A 10,231-nucleotide genomic window follows, 5' to 3' on the forward strand; every position below is an offset into this window, starting at 1 on the left:
ACTGAAGTAATGCTATTTGGAACAGCAAAAAGATTAAGCAGTTTCGATGGCAAATAACTAAACCTCTCAGTAAATGGATCTCGTATTGACATGACTACAAATTACAAGTATATAGGTGTCCATCTGGACCCTACATTGAATCTTGATATGCACTTTTACAAAACATACAAGAAAGCTGAAGGAAGAGTGAATTTATTACGACGAGTCCATTCTAACACTGACACCTTAAGTGCTGAACAAATCTATAGAGCAATGATAATACCCATCTTCACTTACTGCGGCCAAATTACACTTGGTTGGTCAGAGACACGTAGGTGCCAAATAAGAAACTTGGAACAACGAAGTCACAGGATTATTCTGCAAAACTCCAAATGTCTAAACTGTGAACTCCACCTATCCACAATTGAAAATTTTTTAAAGAAAAAGGCTTGTATATTTGTTTTTGATTGCCTAAAAGGCAATGTTTGTAGTCCTTTTAAAAATTATTTTAATTTTTTAACCCACGATTTTAATACGAGGAACAGCGGGACCACCATTGCTCTGCCGAAAGTAAAACTTGACTTTGCTCAAAAAAGTTTTTACTTTTTAGGCACTTCAGCTTTTAATTTTTTACCTTTAAAAATCAAGCAAATTAGCAGTAGGGTACTATTCAGGGAGTCTTTAGATCAATTTATGTATAGTGTAGTTAATAATTTACGTAGTCATTCTTAACTTATTTTAGTTTTTATCCTTATATTATGTTATTTCGACGGGACCCCTTTGATAACAGTACTCTTGCACTGAAGGGCTATCCTGTATAAAGATTTGTTATTATTATTATTATTATTATTATTATTATTATTATTAATTGCCTGATTACTTTCAACACTAAGTTGAAAACTGCTCTAAGCAGCCCAATTATTGTTTTAGCATGATTATTTCATTTAGAGTGGTTTTCAATTGAGTGTTGAAAGTAATCAGGCATTTACTTTGGTTTTGGTTTTGGTTTTGGTTTTGGTTTTGGTTTTGGTTTTGGTTTTACTACGGTTTGAGATTGGCTGAATAGTCTAATTGGTAATTAACAACTGCATCGCTAAATGGAGGTTGGGTGCCTGAGACATCCAGGAGCTTCCACTATTGGCAGCCAGCTCCTAGATGAAGACTGCTCTCATGGCTGCCAAATCCAGGAAACTGATCCATGAGCTCCCTAGCAGAAGAGGGAGAAGGGAGGGGGGAATGCTTGAAGACGTGCTCCCATGCAAACCAACACTCACTGTAAATGCTATCGCTGTAAAGGCTGTCAAAACATCTCAGTCCAAGAGTGCACAGAATCCTGGTGCATGCACATATCGATATATTACCATATGCCAGTCAGAGAACAAACCAAAATGCCAAATAATTATTGTACTGAAGGTAAGATTGAACTATAACATAGGGCAACTCTGGGATGGTGCATTTGTCAGTTTCAAATTACAACAGAGACAATTTTGCATTAGTTCTTCTTAGAAGGCAAGCCTGTTTTATTTTTTATCACTAGGATTAACCCCCATTTAGGGCGTAGATGCATGTTCTTTTTCTGACATATGACTGATCACTACCCTTGCAACCCTTAGCTTGCAAACTCATATTTGCGTTTGTAATCTTTATACGAGAAGATATTAGATTGAGAGGCATTGGCAAACAACAGGATTATCACAGCTTCCAACACAATCAACAACCTTTAATTATATTAAGATTTACTCGTGGCCTCTTGGCTACAAATAACACAAAAAGGGCAGGGTTTAACTCTGTCAGGTTGACAAAGGGTAGCAACATAAGAGAGTACTAACGCTCTTGTTACTGATTAAACAATATACAGCTAGTAGTAGTGTGCTGAAAGGAAAGGTAATTTAATTATGTTTAGTATCAGGGGAATGTGGCAGTCATATCACCAGTTCTTCAGGAACCATTCAATCACCTGACTATCCCAAGCAGTACCCAAATGGACAAAAATGTGTCTGGACTGTGTCTGTTGAAGGTTCTGTACAGAACATCAAAACTTCATTTAGGTAAGATTAAGGGAGTCTGGAACAAGTGTTTTAATTGGCCAGATGTAGTAAATTTCTTTTTGCTTATGCAGTGTTTTGTTTCCACATGACATAAAGCAAGCACATGCACAAGCACTAGAAGAACTTTGTGCTTGTGTCTGTACTAAATTATGTATTTTTGCATGCATGGAGGCTGTTTTCATGGTGGCATATTAAGAGTTTGTATACTTGTGTTTGTGCTTGTGTCGCTGGTGAAAACCAGGCTTAATGAATTTAATAAAAGTACCCCTCTTCAATCAGTGCACTTACTTGAACTACCAAAAAACTACTCAAACTAAACAGAATCATTGCTAATAACTGTAGGGCTAAATCTGAAATTTAGTGTTCATTATTCAACAGTGCTTTTGACCTGCAAGACCCTGTTGATGGAAAATGTGTGGATTATGTGGCAATATATCGTTTGCAGCTGGACAAAGATCCTGATGCTGTTCTGGAGAGAATGTTCTGCGGAGACTCTTTACCACAGTCCATCAAGATAGAGGAATCGTCCATGACAGTGCAGTTTATTTCTGATTCTGATTCCGTTTCTAATCCTCACACTGGATTTTCTCTCAATTTTGAAGCTAGCTTTCAAGATAGTAAGTGTTAGTAGTGTTTTCTAATGAGACATTGGTGTCCCAAAACAATGAAATGAAGGTCATGTTGGTGTTCCAAACCAGTCTTGTGGGAGGTGAACTCCTTTCTAATGTTAACACTTTCTTTTGTTCTAATAAATTTGCGTGGCTGCGGGCCACATGAGTGAAAACATTCTGTATGCATGATCGAGGGATGAAAAATGCATGGAGGAAGTGGGAACTAACAATAAAACAGGTTCACACAAAGGCAACTGTTTGTGTTAAACTTACAGCTTCCCAGAAAGACTTAAATCCATTGAGCTCACTATAGTGAGCTAGTATACAGCCACAACACTTCCTGTAATACAAATTATGCAGAAAATTATTGCAGTCTAAATTAATTGAAAGTGTGTGCAAGCAAATGCCGTTGTACGTGTATGTGCTCTCTCTATATAGGGCATTAATTTGGGAGGAAATGTATACATTAATTCTAAAGCCAAACTACTGCATCCATATGTGATTGACTGTAAAGCGGGGTTTCCTTTGGTGTTTCTTAGTTTGTATTTTGTTGCATTTTAGATTCGTCAGTTTCTCAAGCCACTGCTGGCATTGTTGCTGCAGTCTTTTGTGCCGTGGTCTTTATTGGAGTGGGTCTGCTGCGGTGTATGATGATGGGAGGATGTAGTACCTGTGGTGGTCCTAACCCAGGGGATGATCATGACAGGCAGGTTGTGGGTACTAACGATTCCTACACATATAGAGCAGATTTTCCGCCTTCATATAGCACAGGTATTTCTTTTACCTTTTTTAGCAATCTGATTCCCAGGGTACCTCTCCTTCCTCCCCCACCCTCCTTTCCCCCGACCCCCTAAGGGGTGAGATGGAAGGAGGTAGAGAGACTCTGGCAACAAGTTTGTATGATCAGCAGTTAATGATTACACATGAAACTGTTTCTCATGTTGGCTTAAAGACATGTAAAAGAACTTAGTATGATAAGAATTATAAAAGCTCCAAGGAACAACTGATATTTTAAGAAAAGCCCCCTTAGACTGGGCTATATACCAAAATCTGTTCAACTCAACAATTGATACACAGACTAGCTCTGAGCAGTGTTTCAATTCAAGATCATTTCATTTTGACATTTCATTTCATTGCACTGCATTGCATTTCATTGCATTGCATTGCATTACTTTCTGTTAAATTGCTCTTTGTCTTTGAGTGTTTTGTTTTTAATTTATTTATTTACTATTTATTTATTCATTCATTCATTCATTCATTTATTTAGGGCTCCTGCATCTAGCTTTATTGGGATGTGTGTTTGCCAAAACTTGTTTAGACCTAAAGATGCTATTAATTTTGCTCTAACAGTCTTGGGCTTATATAACTAAAGAAATCACTCTCACTGACTTTTTACATATTAACTTGTCTTAAAGTGATTGTAAATGTAGATTAGGTAATCCCGCTTATGTTAAGCGCTGCGCCCTGATAGTTTTTGTATTCAATTGACTTGCTTTTGGCTAGTTATGGATCATCCTGAGAGATTCCCCACGCCAGAATCCAGCCCCATGATGACAGCACAGAATAGAAATGGAACAGTGGTAACTGATGGGCAAGTTGCACGAGCTGAATTTACTCTTCAGTCTAGCGACAGTTCTGATGAAGATGACGATGATTCACCACCGCCACCATACCCTGGGCTTGTTACAAGTCAAAATATTGATGCCGATGATGTTGCTACTGATATTACTAGCAATACAATAGACTTGAATCAAACGAACACTGGCACCAATAATGTTGGAGTAGAAATAAATGAAGAGCCACCAAATGAACCTGTGACTTCTCTTGATGCTCCCTCAGTGGAAGTTGTGGATGAACAGAGTTCCTCAACAGCTGACACTCATGAAGCGCCATCAGAGTTGCCCCCTGCAACAGGATCTGCTCTTCAAGGAGACAATAGTAGGCAGAGAGATGGTGTTGAACTGTCACAAACTGATGGGCCTCCCGAAGAAACAGAAATGGTCATCATGATTTAGAAAGTTATTTACAAGAAATAAGTAATTGATATAAGGAGAGAGAGGGATTTGGGCACACCAAAACAGTGAAACCTCTTTAATAGTGACAACAGTGGGACAGATCTGAGTGCCCTTATTATGGACGTGTCTGTATTGTAGAGTAAGAAATTATACGAATCCTGGTTTTCACTAAGACTAAGTGAACTGTCCTTAATTTTGTGGTGTCCAAATGGAGAGGTTTGACTGTAATAACAAGTAACAGGGGTTGAAACGCTTTCTGGCTGGAGTTGAGCATTGAAAGGAGACATGCATTTGTTACATACATTGATGTAGCAGGGCAGGAATGGTACATATTGACGAGGGACATTTTTTATAAGTGTGTGAAATATCTTGTTGCCGACTGTTCTTAGTACTGGAAAGATAAAAAGACCTCCCTCACCCCCAACCCCCCTCCCCCCCCCCTCCCCTGCAAAAAAGTAAATCAATAAAATAATGATACAGTCCAATATTTTATGAACTAGTCAAATTATTTTCATTATGTCTTTCACTAAGAAAGTAAAATGACATCTGATGATGATGACAAGCTGGCATGACAGTTTCAGAGAGCATGAGCTACAGTATGTCTAATTAGTGGAAAATAAGGAGTTACACATATTAAATTTTGTTTTGATAACAGAACAAGGACCCAAAGGGTATCATCCGTTTCAGTCAGGCGTTATTTAAGCACAATGCTCTCGCTGGCTTTCAGTTGGTTTTTGTCTAACGATAGTTGATGGCAACAATAGAATTTTATAACTTCAGAATTGTGGTATTTAAAAATTGCTGTAATAAATATTTACAATAATAATAATATTGCAATTATATTTAGTCACTATCAAATGCTATATGTTAGTATTTTGGGGTGTCTGGAAAACCCGAATAGCAAATAGCGAATAGTCCTGAATAGTGCGAATAGTCTCGAATAGTACAAATACATGTAGCAGCGAACAGTCACGAAAAGTGGCGAATAGTGACGAATAGTCGTCAATAGTCACTGCTTTAGATCTAATATCCAGTGTTAATTAATTATCCAAATAAGCAACAGAATTTCAGTGAATTTATTACCTTTTCTTCTCCGGACTTGGGCTAGAAGGCTGTCCATCGCCGATGTTAAGAAAACAAAAAACACGAGCCTAGGATAACCTAATAAAGATGTATTTACGCTTTTGCAGCGGTTAAAACAGAAGAAATTACGTTTAGAAACACCTTTTGTCCTGATAAGCGTCTGTGCTTTTTAGTGGGAAAATCCCATCCTAAGTTGCTTCGAGGTTGACTGCAAGATACTGGGTACCCTATTTGCTACTATTTTTGCCACTATTTGCCATTATTTGCCACTGTTTGCCACTATTCGCACTATTCGTACTATTCGCTATTCACTATTCAGGACTATTCGCTGTTCGCTATTCACGACTATTCGCTATTTGCTATTCAGGTTTTCCAGACACCCAGTATTTTTTGCAAATAGCTGATGAAGTTTCACTCTCAAATGGATTTTGTTGTGGAAACAATACAGCCTTGTTTAGTAGGAACGTTGTATCAAACAAATATACAAAATGTGATCACCATGAAATGGTGCTACTACACATGTACATTCATTTGTAAATAATATAAAGGGATTCATACATAAAATACCAGTTAATCTATTCAATTTACAAGTTGCCCCTAGGGTACTTTTTGTCTAGACATACATGTACACCCTTGAAGAGTAGGTATTGTTTTGAATTAATAAAACATACTTTTGAAGTATTTATAATACTTTACTGAGTTTTTAATTTGTTTGATTTATTAACTTAACAGCTCGAAAACCATTCTTTGTATGTAATTGTTCTTTACAATCCCTTGTGCCAAACTGGCTGTTACAGTTGGCAAACTGGCTGTCCTGGTTTTGGACAGTACTTTCCACCAGAACAAATTATAAATTATAAATAGTGTATTAATTTAATTAATAATATTACATCAACTTATTCACTCCAGCAGAATGATCTAATCCAAGACTCGGCAACATTCAAAAACCCTTGTTTACAAATCTAAATTTCGAGACTCAATACTCAACAATTTCTGCTAAATGCAATTTACTCAAACACGTACATGGAAAATTCTCTCAAACTTGAAAGGATTTGAAAGAATTCTCAAATATGAGTAGAGTAAATCATTTGATGCTCATGATAAATGACTGAGAAAATTATGAACAGATGTACACACATTAATTTGCCATGCAAATTCATATTTAGTAACAAATTTGCATCCTCTGCCAATCACATTGAAGTCATGATAAACAAGGGCATAAATTTTCTGCTTGCCAACTTTGCTAACTTTGAAGAAGAGTAATGGCCTTGGCCAAGAGTATCTGGAAAGGCATGCATGAGACAGTCATTCTGAGTGGGAAGGTACACAACTGAAATAATGGCATTCCATCAGCCCATATTTGGTTATTCTTAGCCCTGAACAATTCCATTTGAAGCACTTGAGTCGCCACTAGGTTTCCAGGCCATGACTATTGAACTGACAAGATTAATAAGACAAATTAATTATGAATACCCTATATTATTTGGGACAAGTCTATTGCTGATGTTCAGATGCCAATTTAGCCGTGAGTTGTCTCTCTAGTTCTAGTTGCCGCTCCTGAGCCTCTGCTTTGCTACGTTCTTCCTTTTCCTTCTGTGACTTGAGTTTCATTGCTCTCCTCTAGAAATTTCAAATAAGAGCAAAGTTTAATTTCTTTTATGTTCCAAAACAAGGAAGGAAGTAAAGATATATACCTCAGATCAAGCCAGAAATAATAACTCTTATGTGATTAGGGAAATGTGTCTAGTGAGTGAAAAGCACAATTGCACAATGTCGTCATTTCACGACAACTACCAGAATTCATTTTGTTTCTCCTTTTTTATTCAAATTTTTAAACCACACTGGGATATAAATGACAATTGTGCCAATTAGCATGATATAAAGAAATCGTAAAGGATTCTGGTATTTGTAGTCAAATGATTCCATCATCATGCAAATCGCCTGTTCTTACATGGTTGGTATATCAGCTGAAGGCCCTAATATAATTATAGGGAAGAAGTAAAATAAAGGGTCTTCTCTACTGCAGAGAAGAAACTCTTCCCTCACCTGAAGTCTTGCAACTCTGTCTTCAATAGAGTTCATATCCTGCTTGATTTTAGTAAGCTTGGAATGATAGGTTCGAACATAGGAAAGCTGGAAGGCAAGCACACGCATACAGTCAGCCTGTTGTGTGAGAAAACAAGATCTCACTGGCCTTAAGGCTTCCAGGACTGCATCCTTAACCCAAGCAACCCAACTGTTTTGAGGGATAGATCACACTTGCCTAATTGTTCTTGACTGACATAAGCAAAGCAATGAATGTTACAGGTGAAAATTAAGAGGCGACAGTGATTTAACTATACAGAAAATGCCAAATTCATCATTGTCATCATGAACGTCAAAATTACTCAGTATCTAGCAGATGATGGCAGCAAATTTTATAATATTTGCCATTTCCACATCTCCCATAATACACCTTGTTTGCCCCCCAAAATTCTGCATAACCTTTTTCCCATTTCTCCTGGGTATTACAGTCATCCCAAGAGAAACTGAAGACAATGCTTATGCAAAATTTTGGGGGGTAAACAAGGTGTAGTATGAGGGATGTGGAAATGGCAAATTGACCATTGACCAAAGAATGACACCCAGCATGGGAGTATAAACATGTGCACTAGCTTGTGATATACTACTTATAATAATATGCAAATGCTTTCGAGTGGTATACCATGGAATATTCTTATTGCCCTTTGTATTTTGTCAGTGCACACATGAGCCTTTAGGCAAGTGTATATACCAGGAAAATATAACTGACAGTGACAAAGGGGGAATTCCATGGTATACCTTGTAGGAGAAGCACATATTAACTATTTTTTACCAGGCCATAGAAAAGTGGTCAACACAATCAATGTGACATACACGCAGCACATGATGGGAATTTTGGGTGTGATGCGGTCAAGTATCAACAGCTTCCTGTATATTTCTGATTGGGTGTATCTTCTGTGGCATGGTTAAAAAGTGTTTATCTATGCCTTTGTTTTGAACTGGAATTTATATTCCAAGCAAACTCAACAAATCAAATTAGCCCACACTGGTAAAAGCCTACTAGCCAAAGTTCCACGGTACATGAGGCAACTGTAAGTAAAGTATGGAAACCATTAATGTTAGGGTACCACCTTGAACCAGACATGTACTGTAAGTGTGATCCTAATGGGTGAATTAAATAAAGAAATGACTGACTAAGCATTTACTTCAGACGAAAAGGAAGCTAGTGGCCATTAGGACTGAAATGTCATAAATTGTATCATCGGGGGTATCACAAGGTGGGTTTCCACTACCACAATTGCTACAGGTGTACATGCACTCTCGCTGAATGGGACACTCTAAGTTCACAAGCATTTCAGTCAGGTCTTCTTAACAGTTTGCTAGTACCCCTTCACATTCCCGGCCAGAGTAGCATGTCTTTCCCAAAACACAGCACAGAGACCCACGCCTGCATTCAAACTGATGCCAATCATTCAGGAGCCCCATATGAACCAACATGCCCTGTACAAACAAAGTATCAGCATACCATGACAAGAAGGTTTTTTGCTGACTGGCATTCTGCATACTTGGCATTTTCTTGTTGTATGGTTTCAATTAAAATTCCTTGATTTTGACTGAAAGAGAACAATTCAGGTTTAAATAAAATATACAGTTTTTTTTCTAAACCTGGAAAGGCAAGGGAAAAAAGCAAGACATGAGTCAAATGTCCATAAGAATTATCTATTAAAGCATTGAAGGAGGAATTAATTATTCCACAAAATATTTCTCATTTATCTAGTAGGTGGCACTAAAAAGTTAATAAGTCAAGAAAGAAACAGCAGATCAAATAGAATTGAATATAACACACTTGGTACTAATAAATAATGAAAATATAAATGTATCATTTTTAATAACTAAGTTATCACAAATAATATTTAAAGTTTACAGAATGAGTATTATAATTGTATATCATAAACATAAGCTTACAGGCAAAACTGTCAGAGTCATAGAGTAAAACCACACACAAGATTCCCTAAACTGCAATCACCAGACCTAGTGACTCCATGATTACTCTTCTTCCTTCCTTTGCACTAAGTGAAACAGCTCTTTCACAAGTGCCCAAAGTGGGAAGGTGAAACAACTGCCTTAACCCAACGGCTCTCAAGAACAGGTTGCCTCCGTGCACTGTACTCCGTTTTACATATAAAGCTTAGCTAAAGGTAATAAAACCTACGTTAGCTCGCCAAGTCTCCCTTGCAGGTTCTCCAGTCCAGGAACAAAAGACTCCATAAAACCCTCTGTGAGAATGTCTGTGAGGTTACCTCCGATTTCTTGTCTAGTTTCTGCATCTTCTACCACATCAGTCATGTCAAAAAACGAAAGTTTCCTTTCAGCTTTCCAGCCGTTCGCCGAAGGAAATAAATCGATAACAATACGGATCGACGGGCAACTAATCGAGACAATATCGACGAGAACGAACATTCCCTAATATGGA

General features: G+C 37.5%; 2 protein-coding genes across 2 annotated transcripts in view; one reads left to right on the top strand and one right to left on the bottom strand.

Annotated features, from left to right (window-relative positions):
- Positions 1-6,426, top strand: part of LOC145479564 (uncharacterized) — an 8,292-nt gene extending 1,866 nt beyond the window's left edge. Inside the window, exons 3-6 of the mRNA XM_081457961.1 lie at positions 1,883-2,027; positions 2,406-2,644; positions 3,200-3,409; positions 4,142-6,426. Coding sequence (XP_081314087.1) covers positions 1,883-2,027; positions 2,406-2,644; positions 3,200-3,409; positions 4,142-4,653 — 1,106 coding nt within the window. The 3' untranslated portion in view covers positions 4,654-6,426. The remainder of the gene's footprint in view (positions 1-1,882; positions 2,028-2,405; positions 2,645-3,199; positions 3,410-4,141) is intronic.
- A 93-nt stretch (positions 6,427-6,519) lies between these two features.
- Positions 6,520-10,174, bottom strand: LOC145479567 (biogenesis of lysosome-related organelles complex 1 subunit 6-like). The gene is made up of 4 exons (XM_081457963.1): positions 9,971-10,174; positions 9,284-9,371; positions 7,783-7,869; positions 6,520-7,356 (listed from the first exon to the last, which is right to left on the bottom strand). Exons 1-4 carry the CDS (start codon positions 10,102-10,104, stop codon positions 7,231-7,233), a joined length of 435 nt encoding a protein of 144 aa, XP_081314089.1. The 5' UTR covers positions 10,105-10,174; the 3' UTR covers positions 6,520-7,230.
- Between the last annotated feature and the right edge of the window lie 57 nt (positions 10,175-10,231).

This window comes from Orbicella franksi, chromosome 2 (genome assembly GCF_964199315.1).
Source record: "Orbicella franksi chromosome 2, jaOrbFran1.1, whole genome shotgun sequence".
Classification (NCBI taxonomy): domain Eukaryota; kingdom Metazoa; phylum Cnidaria; class Anthozoa; order Scleractinia; family Merulinidae; genus Orbicella; species Orbicella franksi.

What these genes read in the sequence shown, in the direction of transcription:
- LOC145479567 (XM_081457963.1), bottom strand. Translation starts at nt 10,104, where the DNA reads ATGACTGATGTGGTAGAAGATGCAGAAACTAGACAAGAAATCGGAGGT. An exon ending in GGGAGACTTGGCGAGCTAAC is followed by an intron (nt 9,372 to 9,970) that starts GTAGGTTTTATT and finishes GTTCTCTTTCAG; the next exon opens with TCAAAATCAAGGAATTTTAA. An exon ending in ACAGAGTTGCAAGACTTCAG is followed by an intron (nt 7,357 to 7,782) that starts GTGAGGGAAGAG and finishes TGAAATTTCTAG; the next exon opens with AGGAGAGCAATGAAACTCAA.